At 47.3% G+C, this 23,593-nt stretch overlaps 1 protein-coding gene across 2 annotated transcripts in view; it reads left to right on the top strand.

The window, feature by feature from the left end:
• The window catches only part of LOC144504839 (solute carrier family 22 member 2-like), a 44,984-nt gene that overhangs the window by 11,207 nt on the left and 10,184 nt on the right, over positions 1-23,593 (top strand). For both annotated transcript variants that reach the window (XM_078230592.1, XM_078230591.1), the window contains exons 2-9: positions 6,751-6,854; positions 6,961-7,115; positions 10,765-10,933; positions 11,024-11,138; positions 12,200-12,306; positions 15,013-15,227; positions 18,871-18,979; positions 20,037-20,149. In XM_078230592.1, coding sequence (XP_078086718.1) covers positions 6,751-6,854; positions 6,961-7,115; positions 10,765-10,933; positions 11,024-11,138; positions 12,200-12,306; positions 15,013-15,227; positions 18,871-18,979; positions 20,037-20,149 — 1,087 coding nt within the window. The remainder of the gene's footprint in view (positions 1-6,750; positions 6,855-6,960; positions 7,116-10,764; positions 10,934-11,023; positions 11,139-12,199; positions 12,307-15,012; positions 15,228-18,870; positions 18,980-20,036; positions 20,150-23,593) is intronic.

Genomic DNA, 23,593 nt, shown 5'->3' with positions numbered 1-23,593 from the left:
CCTCCACCCGGCTACAGCCCCCCCTCAACCCGGCTACAGCCCCCCCTCAACCTGGCTCCGGCCCCCCCTCAACCCGGCTACAGCCCCCCCTCAACCCGGCTACACCCCCTCTCAACCCGATTACCCCCCCCCTCAACCCGTCTACACCCCCCCTCAACCCGTCTACACCCCCCCTCAACCCGGCTACACCCCCCCTCAACCCGGCTACAGCCCCCCCTCAACTCGGCTACACCCCCCATCAACCCGGCTATAGCCCCCCCTCAACTCGGCTACACCCCCCCCTAAACCCATCTACACCCACCCTCAACCCGGCTATACCCACCTCTACCTGTCTACACCCCCCCTTCAACCCTGCCGCACCCCCCCTCAATCCGGTTACCCCCCTCAACGCGGCTACACCCCCCCTCAACCCGGCTACACCCCCCATCAACCCGGGTTCAGCCCCCCCCCTCAACCCGGCTACACCCCCCCCTCAACCCGGCTACCCACCCCCTCAACCCGGCTACACCCCCCCTCAACCCGGCTAAACCCCCCCCCTCAACCCGGCTACAATCCCCCCCCTCCTCAACCCGGCTACACCGCCCACCCTCACCCCGGCAACCCCCCCTCAACTCGGCTACACCCCCCCTCAACACAGCTACACTCCCCTCAACCCGACTACTCCCCCTCAACTTGGCTTCACCACCTCTCAACCCAGCTACACACCCCCTAAACCCGTCTACACCCGCCCTCAACCCGGCTACACCCCCCCCTTCAACCCTGCTACACCCCCCCTCAATCCGGTTACCCACCCTCAACCCGGCTACACCCCCCCCTCTCAACCCGGCTACACCCCCCCTCAACCCGGCGCCACCCCCCCCTCAACCCAGCTACACCCCCCCCCCCCCAACCCGGCTACACCCCCTCCTCAACCCGGCTACAGCCCCCCCCTCAACCTGGCTACCCCCCCTCCTCAACCCGGCTACACCCACCCCCTCAACCCGGCTACACCCCCCCTCAACCCGACTACCCCCCCTCAACCCAGCTACACCCCCTTCAACCCGGCTACACCCCCCCCCCTCAACTCGGCTACACCCCCCATAACTCGGCTACACCCCCCCTCAACCCAACTACACCCCCCCTCAGCCCGGCTACACCCCCCCTCAACCCGGCTACAGCCCCCCTCAACCCGGCTACACCCCCCCTCAACCCGACTACCCGCCCTCAACCCGGCTACACCCCCCCTCAACCCGGCTACACCCCCCCTCAACCCGGCTACACCCCCCCCCTCAACCCGACTACCCGCCCTCAACTCGGCTACACCCCCCCTCAACCCGGCTACACCCCCCCTTAACTCGGCTACCCCCCTCCTCAACCTGGCTACACCCCCCCTCAACCCAGCTACACCCCCCCCTCAAACCGGCTTCATCCCCCCTCAACCCGGCTACACCCCCCCCCTGAACCCGGCTACAACCCCCTCTACCCGGCTACATCCCCCCCTCAACCCAGCTACACCCCCCTCAACCTGGCTGCACGTCCCCAACACAACTATCCTCCAATCCAATTCTCTTATCCACAACCCTGATCCAACTACTCCCTCACCTGACTCTCTCTCCCACCCCAACCTACCCAACTGACTAACCCACTCACTCACCCACCTACCCACCCGTTCGCCTGCCTATTCGCTCACCCAACCACTCACCCACTGAAAGAGAAAGGGACAACATCTTCACTTGCACTCTCTCGCCATTTTTCTGTGGGGTTGTCTTGTCCTTATTGGAACGCAGATGTCCCAAATTGTATATCCGCAGGTTTGAAACAGACATCAGACACCACTCTGAAGACCATGGAACTGAACCATTGATTGATGCAATGTTGCGATTTCGAAATATGTTTTTTCCATCCAAATCACCTGGTCTAATCTCGGCCTCTCTTCATGCTATTAATGTTTTAATTCCCTGTTGCTACCCTCTGAAGTGTTTTTTAGCAGCAAATCTCACATTCCAATCACCCACTGTGTAAAGAATACATTTTGCATAAATTCCTGTTTCACTATTTTTGTGATTATCTTCAAATTGTGTCCTCTTGTTGACCAGTTGAAATAATTGGTCACCAATTACTTTATATAATCCATGATATACTCCATGACCTTTGTGTGGCCTCCTATTAATTTTCTTGGCTCCAGTGAAAGAATTCCTAACTGCTCAATGATGTTTTCCTACAGTTGCCCTTTCACCTCCGGTTACAGCTCTGTGAATCCCTGCTGTAATGTTTCCCGTTCTTTTCAAACTCCTTCTACAGTGAGGGTTTTTTTTCTCTATTTGCCCAATCCTAATTGCCCTTAAATGAGCAGGTCAGACTGAGCCACTGGGTCAATGGTGGAAGGAGTGAATACTTTTTGTAGATTGGGTGCTGATCAAATGGCCTGCTTCATCCTGGACCGTCTCGAGCTTCTAGAGTGTTGTTGGAGCCGCACTTATCCGGGCTAATGGAAACATACATCTGAGATAGTGGACAGGCTTTGAGGAGTCATGAGCTGTGTTACCACAGAATTCCCAGATCCTGACCTAATCTAAGAGCTACAGTAATTATATGGCTTGTCCACTTAAGTTTCTGGTCAGTGGTATCCCCCAGGATGTTGATGGTGGGGATTCAGCAATGGCAATGCCATTGAATGTTAAGTGGAGATTGTTAGATGCTCCTTTTGCATATGTTCATTACTTAGCAGTTGGACAGTTATCAGCTCAAGTCTGAATGTTGCCCAATGGGCACAGACTGTTTCAGTATCTGAGGATGGTGCTGATTATTGTGAAATCAGCAGTGAACATTCCCACTTCTGACCTTAACCATAGAGTCACTGCAGTGCAGAAAGAGGCCATTCAGCCCCATTGAGTCTGCACCTACTTTCTGAAAGAGTATCTTACCCAGGCCATCACCTCCGCCCTATCCCCGTAACCCCCATGCATTTACCTAACTAATTTCCTGTAAACTACAGATCTTGGGACACTAAGGGGCAATTTAGCATGGCCGATCCACCTAACCTGCACATTACAAAGATATGTAGAGGGGCAGGTAGTATTGAGGAAGCAGGGGGGCTGTAGAAGGACATGGACAGGTTAGGAGAGTGGGTAAAGAAGTGGCAGATGGAATACAATGTGGAAAAGTGTGAGGTTATGCACTTTGGAAGGAGGAATGGAGGCACAGACTATTTTCTAAATGGGAAAATGCTTAGGAAATCAGAAGCACAAAGGGACTTGGGAGTCCTTGTTCAAGGTTCTCTTAAGGTTAACTTGCAGATTCATTTAGCAGTTAGAAAGGCAAATGTAATGTTAGCATTCATGTCGTGAGGGCTAGAATTCAAGAGCAGGGATGTCCTTCTGAGGCTGTATAAGGCTCTGATCAGACCGCATTTGGAGTATTGTGAGCAGTTTTTGGCCCTGTACCTAAGGAAGGATGTGCCGGCCTTGGAAAGGGTCCAGAGGAGATTTACAAGAATGATCCCTGGAATGAAGAGCTTGTCGTATGAAGAACGGTTGAGGACCCTGGGTCTGTACTCGTTGGAGTTTAGAAGGATGAGGGGGGATCTTATTGAAACTTACAGGATGCTGCGAAGTCTGGATAGAGTGGATGTGGAGAGGATTCCATTGGTAGGAAAAACTAGAACCAGAGGACACAGCCTCAGGCTAAAGGACCGATCCTTTAAAACAGAGATGAGGAGGAATTTCTTCAGCCAGAGAGTAGTGAATCTGTGGAACTCTTTGCCGCAGAAGGCTGTGGAGGCCACGTCATTGAGTGTCTTTATGAGATAGATAGGTTCTTGATTAATAAGGCGATCAGGGGTTATGGGGGAAGGCAGGAGAATGGGGATGAGAAAAAAAATCAGCCATGATTGAATGGCAGAGCAGACTCGATGGACCGAGTGGCCTAATTCTGCTCCTATGTCTTATGGTCTCACATCTTTGGATTGTGGGAGGAAACTGGAGCACCCGGAGGAAACCCATGCAGACATGGGGAGAACATTCAAATTTTGCACAGGTGAAGTCACCCAAAACTGGAATAGAACCCGAGTCCCTGGCGTTGTGAGACAGCAGTGCTAACCACTGTGCCACTGTGCTGTCCTTTGCCATTGTGCCACCCATAAGATATAAGGAAGGTCATTGATGAAGCAGCTGAAGATAATTGGGCCTGGGACACTGCCCTGAGGAACTCCTGCAGTGATGTCCTGGAGCTGAGATGATTGACTTCCAACCACCACAACCATCTTCCTTTGTGCCGGGTATGACTCCAAGCAGTGGATTCTCATTAACCTCAATCATGTCAAGGTTCCTTGATGCCACACTCCAATAAATTCTACCTTGATGTCAAGGACAATCACTCTCACCTTACCACACAAATTCAGCTCTTTGTCTAGATTTACACCAAAGCTGTGATGCGGTTGGGAGCTGAGTAACTCTTGGCTGAACCCAAACTCTGCGTGGGTGAGAGCTGTTGACAACACCCTCCATTACTTTAATTTGTTGATTGAGTGTAGACTGATGGGGCTGTAATTGGCTGGATTAGATTTGATCTGCTTCTTGTGTGGATAGGACATGTACCAAAATCTTTATGCAACACACAAAACTATATTCCAATTCAGATCCTGTGCAAGTTTCACCTCCCCTCCTTGCTACTGCCACTATCACTAAGCATAGCGTGGCCTATCTGCCCGTCTACTTTGTTAGAAGCTGACTATTTAAGGTTTATGAATTTTTCCTATTCTTACTTCCAAAACATATTGTGTCATGGGTCAATTTCCATTTTCACAAAAGTTTAGGTAATATTCTAAGTCCGAGCCTCTACCATTTCCTCCCTAAAGTCCCTCCCAGATGTAAACAATGAGGTTCTGGTGATTTTTAGATTGAAGTAACTTTCTCTTGGAATAGTAACCTTCCCTACGTATACCTTTGGAATTATAACCTCAAACCTCACCCTCTCTGTGAAAACGATGACAATTTATTGACTATCAACCATTTCCCTCATTACTCACTATCCTTTGTCTCCTTCACAATCATCCTCTTATTTGCCTTTTGTTTTTTGCTAGCTTTTTCCCCCTCATTTTCACATTTAGCCTCCCTAACCTCCCTCTTTAGCTTTGCTGCTGTCTGGAACAGAAAATCCTGATCCCAACAAATTAATAACTGGGACCTTAAGCCCGGGATTCTGGAGGTGAAAATGTTCTTCATTGTTGGTGCTAAATGGATTCCATTTCAACTCTTTAATGTTCCCAGTGGCACGGTGGCAGAGTGGTTAGCATTGCTGCCTTACAGCGCCAGGGACCCGGGTTCGATTCCCGGCTTGGGTCACTGTCTGTGTGGGTTTCCTCCGGGTGCTCCGGTTTCCTCCTACAGTTTGAAAGACGTGCTGGTTAGGTGCATTGGCCATGCTAAATTCTCCCTCAGTGTACCTGAACGAGGCGCTGGATTGTGGCGAATAGATTTCACAGTAACTTCATTGCAGTGTTAATGTAAGCCTACCTGTGACACTGATGCGCGATCTAACACACGAGAGGCTGGATGTACTCGGGAAATAAAGGCTTTTATTGCCAACAATAACAGAGCTACTATATACAGTATACGATCCCAGACTAAAGGGTCACCAGGCAGAGCAGTGACCTTTATACCTCTCCCAGGAGGCGGAGCCAACTGGGGTGTACCATAGGACTATATTAACAGGTAGAACAGCCCAACCCTAACCCCAACAGTAACATATCTACAGACTCATAGTACTGGCCAGACCATGGCTCAGCACTACCTAGTGGGAACCAACAATGGTTCACCACAGACACTAATAAATAAACTTTAATCATAGAATTCGTAGAATCCTACAGTGCAGAAGGAGACCATTTGGCCCATTGAGTCTGCACCGACCACAATCCCATCTAGGCCTTATCCCCATAATCCCATGCATTTACCCTAGCTCATCTCCCCGACACTAAGACCAATTTAGCATGGCCAATCCACCTAACCCGCACATCTTTGGACTTTAAACTTTATAAGCGCAGCTCTTCACGAGACTACCCAGTTCAGGATCCACAGAAGGACTTCTCAAAGGAGTGGCTGATAAAGAGGCAGCGGCATTGTTGTACTGTTGCTGTACTAGTAATCCAGTGAGCCAGGGTAATCCTCTGGGGACCCGGGTTTGAATCCCACCATGGTAGATGGTGAAATTTGTATTCAATAAAAGTCTGGAATTGAAAATCCATTGATGACCATGTAACCATTGTCTATTGTTGTAAAAATCCACCTGGTTCACTAATGTCCTTTAGGGAAGGAAATCTGTCATCCTTATCTGGTCTGGCCTACATGTGACTCCAGATCTACAGCAATGTGGCTGATTCTTAAATGTCCTCGGGGATGGGGAATAAATGTTGGCCCAGCCAGCGACGCCCACATCCCATGCACCATTTTTTTTAAAAAAGGGAACATTAAGAGGAACTGAACTATATAGATCATGAAAATCCCAGGTTGAGTCCATGGTCCATTCCAAGTTCACCATTCTCAGCTTGATCAGGGCGACATCACACTTAACCTCAGTATATTTGTGCTAAGGAGTTAGAACATTAGCAAAGGTCCCTTATCACACAATCAATGATCTTGCTGGATAGAGGATATGCATGGGTGTGTGATGTGCACAGTATCAGGCTTCACTGTGGCAAAAAGCAGTTTAGAAGTATGGAATGTTGGATTAATAATGTAACGTTGTCATGCTTGTTTACCCACAACACTTTTACAGTTCGGGCTTGTGTGCGCTGAGGCTTGGAAGGTGGACCTATCCCAGGCTTGTCTAAACCTGGGCTTTATGCTTGGAACAATATGCCTGGGTTTCGGAGCAGACATGTACGTATAACTCAGAACTACGCAGTCACTTTCCAATGACACATTTGATAATATCCAATCTTTTTTCACATTTTGAAACATGAAACTGCTCCTTTGCTTTTTGTAGATACGGTAGAAAACGGTGCTTCCTGTTTTCCGTATTTGCCACCTCGGTTGCTGGACTGGCAGTGGCGTTTGCACCAAATTATATTTGGTTCACCATTTTCCGCACTTTGCAAGGTTTGCTGAGCAAGGGTGGCTGGCTGAGTGCCTACGTCTTAAGTAAGCTTTTACATTTTTCTATTCATGATAAATATTGAGGGGGGCACAGTGGTTAGCACTGCTGCCTCTCAGCACCAGGGACCCGGATTCAATTCCGGCCTCGGGTGACTGTCTGTGTGGAGTCAGCACGTTCTCCCCGTGTCTGCTCCAGTTTCCTCCCACCGTCCAAAGATGTGTGGCTTAGGTTGATTGGTCATGATAAATTGCCCCTCAGTGTTAGTGGGGGGGCTAGTGAGGGTAAATGCTGGGTGTTATAGGAATAGGACCTGGATAGGATTGTGATTGGAGCACAATGGGCCGAATGGCCTCCTTCTGCACTGCAGCGATTCTATGATTCTCTGATTTGTCCCCACAATGATTATTTACTCCCAGTAAACAATCCTCTTTACTTGCTTATTGCACGGGCATCATTTTCAGTATTCCATTGGCCAAGAAACACTTTGGGATGTCCTTATGAAAGGCACTATATAAAATAACTTTTTAAAAAGTTTTTATTAGATTGGCCTCAGTTGTTGATTGTAGAGGCTCCAATTTAATCAACTATTCAACATAAGGAAGATAAGGAAGAAGAGCAGGAATAGGCTGTACATTCCCTGGAGCCTGCTCTGCCATTCAATAGGATCATTACTGACCTTTGACCTCAATTTCCATCGAATCCCTGGAACCCTTGATTCTCTTTAGAGTTCGGAAATCTATCTCATCCTCAGTGTCTAAGCATTCTGTCCTCTCTCTGGAGTACTGGACAGGGAAAACTTACCAATCCTCTTATTGAATGGGCCATTGGAATGATCCCATTTGTTACTTGTAGATATTTGGATTTAGATGAACCTGCACCGTCAGAGTGTACTGGTAGACATTCCTGGCAGGCAAAGCCAGTTATAAGTAGGTTAGAGGGATTAGTGGGTAAATATGTAGGGATGTGGGGGTAGGGCCTGGGTGGGTTTGTGGTCGGTGCAGACTCGATGGGCCGAATGGCCTCTTTCTGTACTGTAGGGTTTCTATGATTTCTATGATTTCTATAAACCACTCAACTGGAATTCAATCATGCAATCTACAAAGGAACAGAGCAGTGTCCGTCATAGAAAGAGCTGGTGGCTAAAGGGTTAACATGCGATAATTGTATCCCTGGTTTAATGTCTATGAGGCACCACCTGATTCTGAGCATGGTGGCAGGGACTCGGGTTCAATTCCAGCCTTGGGTGGCTGTCTGTGTGGAGTTAGCACATTCTCCCTGTGTCTGAGTGGGTTTCCTCCAGGTCTCCGGTTTCCTCCCACAGTCCAAAAAATGTGTGGGTTAAGTAGATTGGCCATGGTAAATTGCCCCTTAGTGTTACAGGGATTAGCAGGGTAAATATGTGGAGTTACTGGGATAAGGCCTGGGTGGAATTGTTGTCGGTGCAGGTTCGATGGGCTGAATGGCCTCCTTCTGCACTGTAGGAATTCTATGACCTGGCAAAGTATTTGCTCTTTGAGTAAATGATTGAAATCAGTTATAACGTACAGTACCATCCACACAGTGATGAAAGAGGACACAAACGATAATTTTCCATCACTAACACCCTTTATTGTGCACCAAAGGAAAGGGTTGCGCCTGTGGTTTACAGTCAGGTAGTCTTCACCTCGGGACTCACTCAATAACACAGCTTGTACTCCACAAAACTCACGGGGGAGATCTATCGATGATCCCCTCTGGCCTTCGTGGCCATCATAACATGACCAAGGACTACAACCTAGAGGTGAATGTATAAGGAGCTGGTATGAAGACCTCTCCATACCCACTGCAAGTATGTACGTAGTTCAGTCTTGTTAATAAAGACTTCCTGGTTAATTATGCAAGCACTATCCTTCAAGTGTAGCGATATATATCATGGCTCCAGCAGTAAGATCCATCATTTTTCCAGTAAGGGTCAATCGATTGAAACAAAATCATAACATTCCTACAGTGCAGAAGGAGGCCATTCAGCCCATCGAGTCTGCACCGACTCTCCAACAGAGCAGCTTGCCCAGGCCCACGCACCCTCCCCCCCCTCCCCTATCGCTGTAACCCCATGTAGTTAGCCCACTGATCCTCCTTGTTAGGAACACCCTGGGACTGATTCCCTTCTTCTCCTTTTAAACAGAAACAGAATAATCAACTAATGGACAAAACAATTTCATCCGATTGCATTAACTATTTGGATGCTAATTTGGGATGAATTCACTACAAAGCACAAGATTTAAGTGAGAAGTTAACTTCCAATTATCTGTGCTCTTTTTTACAATGCAACTGTCTATTGGGAACATCCTTTCCTTCAGCCTGGGGCCACCACCAAAGAATGTGTCCTCAAATATAATTTAGAGTGTGTAAAGTCACAAGGAAACTTGACAAGGTGTAGGCAAAGAATTTTGTGCAGATGAAAGAAAGGGGCAGATGCATTTATATAGCACCTTTCACAACCACTCGTAGTCTCAAAGCGCTTTACAGCCAATGAAGGACTTTTTTGTTTGTAAGTGTAGTCACTGTAGGAAATGCAGCAACCAATTTGCCCACAGATCAGGCAGGATCTTATTGAATGGCAGAGCACTCCAGGGATAACTCCCCTGCTCTTCTTCAAAAACAGTGCCACCTGAGAGATTTAACATCCCACCTGAAAGATTGCATCTTCAGCAATGCAGCACTCCCTCGGTGCAGCATTGGAATGTTAGCCTTGATTTATGCCTTCCAAGTTGATTGAGACTTGGGGGGGGGTTGGTGGCACAGTGGCACTGGTTAGCACTGCTGCCTCACAGCGCCAGGGACCCGGGTTCAATTCTGGCCTCGGGTCACTGTCTGTGTGGAGTTTGCATGTTCTCCCTGTGTCTGCGTGGGTTTCCTCCAGGTGCTCCGGTTTCCTCCAAAGATGTGCAGGTTAGGTGCATTGGCCATGCTAAATTGCCCTTTAATGTCCCAAGATGTGTAGATGAGGGGGATTAGTGGGGTAAATACAGGGGGTAATGGGGAGAGGGCCTGGGTAAGATGCTCTATCTCTGCACTGTAGGGATTCTGTGATAACAGGGTGTTATTAATTGAGCCGTAGACAACACATCAGAAGCAGGAAAGAGAATCCAGTGGAAAAATAGATTTGCAGAACAGAAGGAAGTCACCCAGCGCTGATAATATTTAATATTATAAGTGGGGAGAATTGCAAAGTGATTGTGTGTATACATAACATGGTGGATAAGCTGGCATCCAGCACTGTGAATGCTGCTGTTTGCAACATTCAGGAAGGAAGCTTGATTCCTGCCTTCTGTTGATTCGATGCGAGGCAATAGAATCATAGAATCCTACAGCACAGAAGGAGGCCATTTGGCCCATCGAGCCTGCAGCGACAACAATCCCACCCAGGTCTATCCCACGTATTTACCCTGCTAATCCCCTGACACTAAGGCGAATTTAGCATGACCAATTCACCTAACCTGCACATCTTTGGACTGTGGGAGGAAACCCACGCAGACACAAGGAGAATGTGCAAACTCCACACAGACAGTGACCCAAGCCGGGAATTGAACCCGGGACCCTGGCGCTGTGAGGCAGCAGTGCTAACCACTGTGCCACCGTGCCGCTTGTTGCTAAATGGAATGGAAATGACCAAAGCAGGCCCTGATTAATGTGCTGTTTTTGCCTCTCCAGTTACAGAAATTGTTGGAATGGAGTACAGAAGGACAGTGGGGATTGTCAACCAGATGTGTTTCAGCTTTGGGATGATACTACTCGCTGCTGTCGCTTACTTCATCCCGGCCTGGCGGAGCCTGCAGCTGACAGCGACCTTACCGAATTTCTGCTTCCTCGCCTACTATTGGTAATGTCCACCAAAGAGACCGCGATTGTTAGCTTGGCCCTGGAAAACCAGCTGTGCAGTGACAACAACTGGGCTGTCTTACCTTTGCAGGTTCATGCCAGAATCTCCGAGATGGCTACTGTCTCGAAAGAAAAAGGAAGAAGCCATGAAAATTCTGCAGAAGATGGCGAAAAAGAACGGGCAGACTTTCTCGATAAATATTGAGGTGGCTAACATGGCGATTGCCCATCAAAAGTTAGACATTTCTTTTCTACCAAGGTTTTCTCCCTCCCTCCCCTTGTGCTGGTATGGAAGGCCATGGATAGCAACAGCCCTCTTGGGTGGCTATTCTTCAGGTGTGAACTTTGACCCTGAGAGTCAGCAGGCTATTTGGCCTTGGTGAGAAATCGCAGCGGTGGGTGAACCTGCCCTCACCCACCAGCTGCTTGGCAGGAGTCATTCGGGAGTGACCAACCAGAAGCGGTGCACCATGGGTGAGATCGCCTAATAGAATCCCTACAATGCAGAAGGAGGCCATTCAGCCCATCGAGCCTGCATTGACTCTCCGACAACAATCCCACCCAGGCCCTATCCCCATAACATCATGTATTTACCCCGCTAGTCTCCCTACACATCTTTGGGCTGTGGGAGGAAACTGGAGCACCCAGAGGAAACCCACACAGACACAGGGAGAACATGCAAACTCCACACAGTCACCCAAGGCCGGAATTGACCCTAAGTCCCTGGCGCTGTGAGGCAGCAGTGCTAGCTCCGTGCCCGCCCCTGTACTTTGGCTATCCCAAGGAGATGGCAATTATGACTTTAGTCCTGGGCTGATGGTTATTGTAATGTCTTCACTATGTTAGGAGTTGTGCATTTTAACAGAAAAAGGAAAGACTTGATTTGCACGTGTAGATTCAACCTATACACAACAGGTTTTATTGAAGAGCTACTCTCTGCCATGGCAGTTTACAAAACTGAGGGGCGAATGTTCCCATTCTGCCTGCCATTGGAATCTTAGCGGGCAAGGGGCGGACCATGGAACGGTCTGTTGACCTTGGGCAGGACTTTCCAGTTTCGGGCGGATCCCGCCCTGAAAATAAAACAGCAGCAACAGCCTGAGCGCACACTCTACTGGCATCGCCGTTAAATCATATGATCAGCTCTTAAAGCAACCTGTGATGCTTTTCAAATATATAACAGTTTTATTAGAGCCTTCCTTCTCGCGGAGTTTGTTAGCAAGTGACATTCCTGAACATTTTAACATTTTGAGGTTTTCTTTGGCAGACAGTTCAAATTGAGGATTGTGATGTAGAGTTGAAGAGTCCCTCACTTACAGACCTGGTAAAAACACCACAGACAAGGAAACATACTCTGATCCTGATGTTCAACTGGTGAGATCATCTTATAACTCATATATATTAACATGAATTAGCATGCGTGCCTCGATTGTCACTGGGGAAGATTTTGAGACCTCTCAGAAAGTGGGAAAAGGCCGTATTCCCTTGGAGTTTGCCTGGAAGAACTTTCCTGCTTAGACTTTTGGTCATCCTTTTTTTGCTGGGATCCATGCACAAAGCTAATTTAACCATTTAACTCGGGATTCCTCTGACATCCAGTGACCGAGGATTCAACTAGGTAAAGCATCTGACATGTACACAGAATCGTTCTCCATCACAGTATCTAGAGGTGGAATTTGAGGGAATGCCCTTTACAGATTGTGTGACTTATTCCTTCAGCCGCAGTTTTAATTGAGTCTTTTAGCAAAATGTTATTTGTCTGTTGATCACTACTTGTCCATTGACTGGGTGTAATGGCTATGAGGAACTATGATGGCCAACAAGACAGATACGAATGGATTTATTTGGGGGAAAATAATTAAATACAAGATAGAGATAAGAATGCTTCCGAATTCCACAACCCCCGGGCTCCAACTGACAGAAAGCCCATTCTCTCCACTCTCAATTCATGAACCTTGCAGCGATTGGCCCGATGGGTCATTTAACACCCTCCCCCCAACCAATAACTCACCCCTTAAAGGGACAGGCTACCACACTGGGAGTGGAATGAGAGTCCACAGTTAATATCCAAGAGGGGCAACTCGACCCTACATAGTTCACCCCTGCCGTTTCTCCCACTAACCACAGGCATTCCATTCATTCATTGGCTTGTATGCTCATCTGAAATAAGAATTGGGAGAGCACGGGCTCAGTCATGGCTGTTCTAGTTCTTTCATAAAAAGCTTTCTGACCAAGCAACAAATAAATGCATCTCTCGAGTCTCAAACAAACAATTTTGCTGATGTTCGGAATTCCATCCATTCCTGAAAATTCTGCTTTCAAAATGTAATGTTCCCACCTCATCCTTGGCCCTTGCTCGAACCAACCAACCATAGAATCCCGACAGTATAGAAGGAGGCCATTCGGCTCTTTGGATCTGCACCGACTCTCCAACTATATCAAGTTTTCGGAGGCAGATGTCCCTTTACCAAAATCCCTTTATTTACAACTCCAACAGCAATACGCGGAGTGCTCTCAGTCAACAGTCTACCTTCAGAAGTCCCAGAGGAACCGACACTCCTGGTTAAGTACAAAGAGATTGGCCCATCAATTGACTCCTTAATCAGGGAGTTCATATTCCAATAGGCCAAGCTCAAAGGCCTGATTGAAGTCATTACACCAATAGAACATCTTACCCCAGGCCCTATCCCTGTAACCTCACGTGTTCACCCCACTCACCTACACATCTTCGGACTAAGGGGCAATTTAGCAAGGCCAATCCACCTATCCTGTACATCTTTGAACTGTGGAAGGAAACCGGAGCACCCAGAGGAAACCCACACAGACACAGGGAGAACGTGCAAACTCCACACAGGCAGTCACCCAAGACCAGAATTGAACCCGGTTTCCTGACGCTGTGAAGCAGCAGTGCTAACCACCGTGCCACCGTGCCACCCAATAGCTGGCATGATCCATTTCTCTCATCTTTACACAAACTCATTAATCGCACACACCGATTGGCAAAATAATATCAGTGGGTTCAATTTATTTGAAGACCGCAACTAATATATAACTTGTTCCAGTATAGCTCAACAAACAGATCCACTCCAGGGATTCAAAACACACAATGACTGCCACCATTACTAACAGCAGCACTCGACTACATCTGAGACTATTGATCACATCCTGGTTATTCAATGATGTGTATATTATTTGCATATTTTCTTAAAGTGATATCACAACAGAATGCAGCTGATCAGCGTTAGAAGTGTGGGGTGTAAAGTTGAATTGATATGATGGACTCTTTCTTAATGACTCTTAAGGTATCAGAAGGGACTTTAGTGAACTTTATGAAATTTTTGTCTTAAAAAGATTGGATGTAATAAGTGGAGTTGATGATGGCACAAACATACTAGCATGATATTTAGAGAGTGAAGTTCTGTTCCAGCATAGTGAAAATAAACATGGGTGACACGGTGGCACAGTGGTTAGCACTGCTAGCTCACAGTGCCAGGGACCCAGGTTCAATTCTGGTCTCAGGTGACTGTCTGTGTGGAGGTTGCACCTTCTCCCCATGCCTGGGTTTCCTCCAGGTGCTCCGGTTTCCTCCCACAGTCCAACGATGTGCAGGTTAGGTGGATTGGCCATGCTAAATTGACCCTTAGAGTCAGGTGGTTAGTGGAGTAAATACATGGAGTTAGGGGGGTAGAGCCTGGGTGGGATTGTTGTCGGTGCAGGCTCGATGGGCCAGATGGTCTCCTTCTGCACTGTAGGGAATCTATGATTCTATGGATATCTAGGCAAGTGAATCAGTAGTGTCTCAAACTCTTAAAAGGACCATGCCCCTTGAGATTTTTCTCTACCAAATTGGAGTCACAGAATGAAGGAAAGTATGCTGAAGGCAGACATCTAATTCTTTACTATAGGTTTACGCTGATGCCTTATCTATTACTGTATTAAACTGATAACTGCAAGAACAATTTCAAATATGGGGGCTGTCATTATCTTATCCAAAGCAATCAGATCATGGCAGTTGCCTTTGTGGCTATTGGCTTGGCCGCTTAGTGATGAGTTAACTCAAATGCGAATCCTCTGTTTCAGGTTTTCCAGTGCTCTGGTGTATCTTGGGCTTGTCATGCGTTTGGGAATTTTGGGAGGAAACATTTACATCAATTTCTTCATCTCCGGAGTTGTGGAAATACCGGCAGCGATCATTATTATTCTACTTATTGATCGCATTGGACGTCGCTTTCCCTTTGCGGCTGGCAATTTCCTGGCCGGGGCATCCTGCTTGCTAACTGCCCTCATACCTGATGGTAAATCACTTGTCGTGATCTTATATTTGAATCCAGGTCCTATGTATCTTTATATAGTCTTCAATCTGATGTCTATGATTTAATGGTACACCTAAAAGTAACAGAACATGGAGCTTCCTCATCATTCTATCGTGGTATTTTATCTTGGCTGGAATTCTCCGGCCGTTCACGTCCCACCGCCGCTGTCGGCGAGAATGGAGAATTTGGCGCTCAGCCACATCCCCATTCACTGCAGCGGGACTGGAGAATCCCAGACATGTGCAACTTTGGCCAATCCCACCTATGGTGTCGGTGGGGGGGGATTAAAATTAAATTAAAACAGCTGGTCACATGCTGTTTTGCACCCTGGTTTCTCAGCGACATGTGTATATAATTTGCATATTTTCTTCAAGCGATATCGCAACAGAATGCAGCTGATCAGTGTTAGATATATGACTTGGATTGATAGGACGGATTTTTTCTTAATTGCTCTTAAAGGGTCAGAAGGGATTTTAGTGAACTTTATCTTTTTGGAAGTTAACCAGTGATTTTATTTTTGTCTTAAAGCGATTAGATTTTGCAGGTGGTGTCAATGATGACACAAACATATGGGTGGCACAGCGGTTAGCTCTGCTCTCTCACAGCTCCAGGGCCCAGATTCGATTCCAGCCTCGGGTGACTGTCTATGTGGAGTTTGCACGTTCTCCCCGTGCCTGTGTGGATTTCCTCCGGGTGCTCCGGTTTCCTCCCACAGTCCAAAGATGTGCAGGCTAGGTGGATTGGCCATGCTAAATTGTCCCCTTAGTGTCCCAAGACGTGTAGGTTAGGGGAATTAGCAGGGTAGATACATGGGGTTACAGGATAGGGTGGGGATGACCCTTGGTAAGATGCTCTGTTGGAGAGTCAGTACAAACTCGATGGGCTGAATGGCCTCCTTCTGCACTGTAGGGATTCTGGGATTCTATATAGAGTGAATAGTCTTTGAGATCATGTCATACTTTCTTGCGCTCTTAAAATATATATATCCTGATAACTTACCTGGAGCTCTTAATTTAGAATTAAAACATAAATTAAAACATTTTAATTTTGGTGATACTGTAAAACGAGCAACATCAGGTTGTCTCCACTTTGTGCACCCGGGTTAAACAGACCTGGAAACAAAGACGCAAGTTGTTTAAATGATATAAACATTTTCCACTCTCTTATACTATCAGAGACTGTAAGCACTATAACATAGAAACATAGAAGATAGGAACAGGAGGAGGCCATTTGGCCCTTCGAGCCTGCTCTGCCATTCATTACGATCACGGCTGATCGTCTAACTCAGTAGCCTAATCCTGCCTTTTCCCCTAACCTTTGATCCCATCCTCCCCAAGTGCTATATCCAGCCGCCTCTTGAATACATTCAATGTTTTAGCATCAACAACATCCAGTGATAATGAATTCCACAGGCAACAAATAACAAATAAGGGAAAACAAGTCTGCCAAGAAAAAGCACGATGTGGAGATGCCGGCGTTGGACTGGGGTAAACACAGTAAGAAGTTTAACAACACCAGGTTAAAGTCCAACAGGTTTATTTGGTAGCAAAAGCCACACAAGCTTTCGAGGCTCTGAGCCCCTTCTTCAGGTGAGTGGGAATTCTGTTCACAAACAGAACTTATAAGACACAGACTCAATTTACATGGTTGGAATGCGAATACTTACAACTAATCCAGTCTTTAAGAAACAAAACAATGGGAGTGGAGAGAGCATCAAGACAGGCTAAAAAGATGTGTATTGTCTCCAGACAAGACAGCCAGTGAAACTCTGCAGGTCCACGCAACTGTGGGAGTTACAAATAGTGTGACATAAATTCTGATTCTAGGATCGCATGATAAAGACTCAGGAGGAAAAAAGCAGAAATATTTATGTGAAATAGTGTGATCTGCTCGGATGAGGAGGATCGCAACAGACACCTCCAGACGCTGAAAGATGCCCTCATAAGAACAGGATATGGCGCTAGACTCATTGATCAACAGTTCCAACGCGCCACAGCGAAAAACCGCACCGACCTCCTCAGAAGACAAACACGGGACACAGTGGACAGAGTACCCTTCGTTGTCCAGTACTTCCCCGGAGCGGAGAAGCTACGGCATCTCCTCCGGAGCCTTCAACATGTCATTGATGAAGACGAACATCTCGCCAAGGCCATCCCCACACCCCCACTTCTTGCCTTCAAACAACCGCACAACCTCAAACAGACCATTGTCCGCAGCAAACTACCCAGCCTTCAGGAGAACAGTGACCAAGACACCACACAACCCTGCCACAGCAACCTCTGCAAGACGTGCCGGATCATCGACACAGATGCCATCATCTCACGTGAGAACACCATCCACCAGGTACACGGTACATACTCTTGCAACTCGGCCAACGTTGTCTACCTGATACGCTGCAAGAAAGGATGTCCCGAGGCATGGTACATTGGGGAAACTATGCAGACGCTGCGACAACGGATGAATGAACACCGCTCGACAATCACCAGGCAAGACTGTTCTCTTCCTGTTGGGGAGCACTTCAGCGGTCACGGGCATTCGGCCTCTGATATTCGGGTAAGCGTTCTCCAAGGCGGCCTTCGCGACACACGACAGCGCAGAGTCGCGGAGCAGAAACTGATAGCCAGGTTCCGCACACACAAGGACGGCCTCAACCGGGATATTGGGTTTATGTCACACTATTTCACATAAATATTTCTGCTTTTTTCCTCCTGAGTCTTTATCATGCGATCCTAGAATCAGAATTTATGTCACACTATTTGTAACTCCCACAGTTGCGTGGACCTGCAGAGTTTCACTGGCTGTCTTGTCTGGAGACAATACACATCTTTTTAGCCTGTCTTGATGCTCTCTCCACTCCCATTGTTTTGTTTCTTAAAGACTGGATTAGTTGTAAGTATTCGCATTCCAACCATGTAAATTGAGTCTGTGTCTTATAAGTTCTGTTTGTGAACAGAATTCCCACTCACCTGAAGAAGGGGCTCAGAGCCTCGAAAGCTTGTGTGGCTTTTGCTACCAAATAAACAAGAAAAAGCACAGCAGAGGAATTAGTCATGAGAATATTATTCATTTATGCGAGAACGTCAACATGATTGGGCTGTGCTTTTGTTTTAAATGATCTCAGCGCTCCGAACTGAGACAGTTGGGTGATCAGAGATGAGAGTACTGAATACACAACGGTGGGTAGCCTTCTGGGATGAACATCCTGATTCCCCGCTCACAGGCTACACACGTTGGGATGTTGTGCAACGACATAGGTTCTGTACATTAGAACGAATGGAAAGTCCAACAGGCTAAGACCGGAATTCCCAAAAATCAGTCCCAGGATTTATCGGCCCACCACTGGGAGCTCCGCATCGTAGACTGAACCCGGATTTCCCGCCACAATCGTCACTACACAATTGCGTGGGACATTTGGGGGATTTTTTTTTATCAGTGGTGCACAAATGAACATTCTTTGCTGTGTATAAATGTCAGAAGTGAATAAATGCGAAACCCTATTACACTCAAGTAATATGAATTGCTAAAAGAATAGTATTGGAAGGAACATGCAAGTGAAATTTTCATATTTGTGTGAGAAAATGCTTTCTCTTTTTCGAATCATACATTTAACTTTTTTCTAATTCAGATCTGTACTGGCTGAAAGCAGTAATCTCATCTTTGGGCAAACTAGGAATTACAGTAGCCTTTTTAATGGTCTGTTTTGTAAATACTGAGTTATATCCGACATTCTTAAGGTAGGTACAGAGTACGAATTCTTTATAAAATGCAACAGTTAACTTTTAACAAATCCACTCAGCTACAATCGACACTCAGTTCTGAAGAAATTGCTGTGGCAAAAATTCACATCATATCCTATTCTTTAACTGATAGGAACATAGGAATTAGGAGCAGGAGTAGGCAAATTCAGCCCTTCGAGCCTGCTCCCCCATTCAATCAGATCATGGCTGATCTCTCCCTGGTCTCCAATCCACCTCCCCACCTGTTCCCCATATCCCCTTATCCCTTTTTAAAATTAGAAATATGTCTATCTCCTTCTTGAAACCATTCAACGATTCAAACTCCACCGCGCCATGGGGCAACAAGTTCCACAAATTCACCACCCTCTGCGAGAAGTAGTTCCTCCTCATCTAAGTGTTAAATCTACCACCTCTCAACCTATACCTGCGACTGCTTGTCCTAGATTGCCCCATAAGAGGAAACATTTGGTCTACATTTACTTTATCAATCCCTTTTAAAATTTTAGACACCTCGATCAGATCCCCTCTCGTCGTTTTAAACACCAACATGTCTAAGCCCAAACTGTTGACCCTCTCCTCATACAACAACCCTTTCATCCCCGCAATCAAATATTGGAAATGTAAAAAGGAAAGATAGTAATGCACAAGTTAATGGAATGACATTCTTCCCATAAGTAATCTTAGCAAAATGCAAGTGTGAGTACATGTTTAGTACATGCACTCAGAATTTTACTGAGATTATTGATGGGTGGAATTGCCCTTCAGATGCATTTCCTGCATTAGAAGCATTGTTTAAGCCATGGTCAAGATCTAATGGAGCTCTTTCAACTCTTGGCCACGCACGCACGCACACACACACACATGCATGCACACATATGCACAAACACACACGCGCACACACACAAACACACGTGTCTAAACTAGATAAAGTTTCCATGGAAAATGTGTTATATTGTAAACATAAATGTTGTTGGCTTCTGATTTTGGAATAAGAATTATTCGAATTGAAATGATGCTTTACCCAGGTATATAAAATGTTGATTTTCTCCAACAGAAACTTTGCTGTTTCAGTCTGCTCCACACTGAGTGACATCGGGGGGATAGTGGCACCATTCATTCTGTACAGGTTGGCAGTTTTCTGGATAGAAATGCCCCTTATGGTTTTTGGTGAGTGAATTGAGTTGTATTGCAATGGATTAATCCTCCATATTAAATGGAGCAAAGCATTCTTTTTCAGAGCAGCGCCGAATTCAGTGTACGGGATTCTCCGGCCGTTCATGCCAGCGGGATTCTCCGGCCGTTCATGCCAGCGGGATTCTCCGGCCGTTCATGCCAGCGGGATTCTCCGGCCGTTCATGCCAGCGGGATTCTCCGGCCGTTCATGCCAGTGGGATTCTCTGGCCGTTCATGCCAGCGGGATTCTCCGGCTGTTCATGCCAGCGGGATTCTCCGGCCGTTCATGCCAGCGCGATTCTCCGGTTCCGCTGCAGTGATCGGAGATTTGGCTGAGAACCAAATTCTCTGTCCTCACTTACAGTAGCGGCGGGGCGTGAATGGCTGGAGAATACCAGCCAATATGTTTTTTCTATTTGGGTAACAAGATCACAAGATAATTGCAGACAATGTCCATGAGATCATCTTAATTCCTCAATCCAAATTCACTTTGCACCTTATCTGAGATTGAGAATCTACTGATGACCAATGATGACAATCATTGTTGATTGTTGTAAAAACCCATTTAGTTCACTAATGTCCTTTAGGGAAGGAAATCTGCCATCCTTACCTGGTCTGGCCTACATGTGCCTCAAGACACATAGTTGACACTGAGCTGCTCTCTGAAATGGCCCAGTAAGCCACTCAGTTCAAGAGCATTTAGGGAAGGACAATAATCGCTGGCCCAGCCGCAATGCCCACATCCAGTGAATGAATGGATGGGTAGCATGGTGGCACAGTAGTTAACACTGCTGCCTCACAGCTCGAGGGATCTGGGTTGGATTCCCAGCTTGGGTCACTTTCTGTGTGGAGTTTGCACGTTCTCCCGGTGTCTGTGTGGGTTTCCTCCAGGTGCTCTGGTTTCCTCCCACCGTCCGAAGATGTGTGGGTTAGGTGATTGGTCATGCTGAATTGCCCCTTAGTGCCTTTACCCTTCGGGCACTAGCTAGGGTAAATGCATGGGGTTGTGGGATTGTGGTTGGTGCAGACTTGATGGGCCGAATGAACTCCTTCTGCACTGTAGGATTCTATGATTCTAAAAGACTCCCACACCCGCTACCAATACCATTACTGTCTCCAGTTGTTTCCGAGAATTATGCCAGGTTTTTCTACCCTGAGTCCATTCCATTTATTGGTCATTCAGTACAATGCAAAGATTTTTGATGGCAAAGATTACTAGTTTGGACTCCAGACCCTCCTCTCAGAATTTAATCCAAAACATCAGTCTTTTTCCTTCCCAAAACTCTCCACCTGATCTCCACATGGTCTTAATCTTCACGTTTCCTCAAAGCCCAATCCCCTGAGAGTAGGATTTAGCCTCCTGGTTCCTATTGAACTGTGCTTCCAGGGCTTGGACCTTGTGTTTCTGGGTCCATAGCATTCTATTAAGTGGGCTGGAGCACTATTGTCTGCATATCCTGAATCAGTTAGAGGGGACCTGGGGTACAGCTGGTATTGGGTATGGAGTCTCAGTTCAGTGGGTCTGGTAGGTTCCAGTCACCACCTGGGCCTCCACAGGGAGATTACCAGAGAATCGGCATTGGATTTCAGCTCTTGAAACTTTGGCCGGAATTCTATGGTCCTGCTGCCATGGGAATCAGAGCAGGCGAGGGGCCGTTGTGAAAGATCCTTGACCTCAGGCGGGATTTTATGGTTTTGGGACAAGCGAGGCTGTAAAATCCCGCCCATTAACTCTGACCCTTTCTCCACGGGTGTTGCCGGACCTGCTGAGTTTTTCCAGCACTTTCTGTTCTTATTTTAGCTTTCAGCTCGCTTGAGTTGGCGACAGCAGTTGTCTGAAGGGTCTCGGGAACAGAAGTTCACAGTATTACGATTCGTCTATTATTTAGTTCTCTCCTGGTGACTTACATCAATCAATAGTTTGTTAATGGCTTGTGAAGCTGGTGGTGTTGTTTACCATGGGAAGGATCACTTCTTATTCGATGCATCCCTATAACAAGTAACTGGTCAGATCCAGCACACGAACTCCTGTACAGAAAAAAGGCTGCAATTTGAAAGGTTGTAAGACAGAAGCCAAGGGTGGAATTAATCCAGCCCATGAAAGGTCATGGATAGGTTAGAGGGCAGGAGCGATTAAGTGACAAAGATCTCATGGAACTCAAGAAGAAGGGAGCGGTAATATAGAATCAGAGAAACACAGAAGATAGGAGCAGGAGGAGGCCATTTGGCCCTTCGAGTCTGCTCCGCCATTCATCACGATCATGGCTGATCGTCCAACTCAATAGCCTAATCCTACTTTCTCCCCACAACATTTGATTCCATCGCCCCAAGTGCTATATCCAGCCGCCTCTTAAATACATTCAATGTTTTGGCATCAACTACTTCCTGTGGTAATGAATTCCACAGGTTCACCACTCTTTGGGTGAAGAAATGTCTCCCCATCTCTGTCCTAAATGGTCTACCCCAAATCCTCAGACTGTGACCCCTGGTTCTGGACTCCCCCACCATCGGGAACATCCTCCCTGCATCTACCCTGTCTAGTCCCGTTAGAATTTTATAAGTCTCTATGAGATCCCCCCCCCCCTCATTCGTCTGAACTCCAGCGAAAACAATCCTAACCTAGTCAATCTCTCCTCATACATCAGTCCCACCATCCCCAGGATCAATGATAGTATTAAAGGCTAAGACAAAAGCAAAATACTGCGGATGCTGGGATCTGAAACAAAAACAAAAAATGCTGGAACATCTCAGCAGGTCTGACAGCATCTGTGGGGAGAGAATAGAACCAACAGCCGCGATTCTCCCACAAGTGCTGAATTGGTGGGGAAACTGTTCTAGATCCCGACTGTTTTTTCAGTTCAACTTCTCGCTCAAATCTCCGCACTCTGTGCACTGCAGAGGTCCCAATCGTGAATCTCATTAAAAACCCAGGGGAGTTGGGTCTATTCGCGCCGGACTCTGACTGTTCTGGAACTCTGTGCATGCGTAATGGCCCCGATCTGTCAGTCTCCCTGTTTGCTGGCTAGCTCAATCGCTGGCCAGCCTGGGACACCTGCAGTGCTGCCCCTCCAGCAGCCCCCCCCACGCCCCACGGCCCCCATAACAATTCCCGGGCTAGCCCTGACCCTCCCCCGCTCCAGAGCGCCCCGATGTCCAGGTCCCACCCCCCTAGCAGTGGTGATTCCCCCCCAGTCCCCTCACTCTGGCAGACCCTGCCCCCCGAGGAGGCAGGCCCCCCTCTGGCACACCACCTCCCCCCAACAGTGACAATCCGCTGAACCCCCCAGGAGGCAGGCCCCCTCCGGTAGATCACCCTGCCCAGCCCGCCCCAATCGCTGCCCTCCCTCCATCCCAGACTGATCCCAATGCAGAGTGGCAGCGGGATCCCCACCCCCAACGATTGCTCCCTAGGCCCCGCCCACAATAGGCCCTGCCCAC

Source organism: Mustelus asterias, chromosome 15 (assembly GCF_964213995.1).
Source record: "Mustelus asterias chromosome 15, sMusAst1.hap1.1, whole genome shotgun sequence".
Lineage (NCBI taxonomy): Eukaryota > Metazoa > Chordata > Chondrichthyes > Carcharhiniformes > Triakidae > Mustelus > Mustelus asterias.
This window is presented reverse-complemented; position numbering and strand designations above follow the sequence as displayed.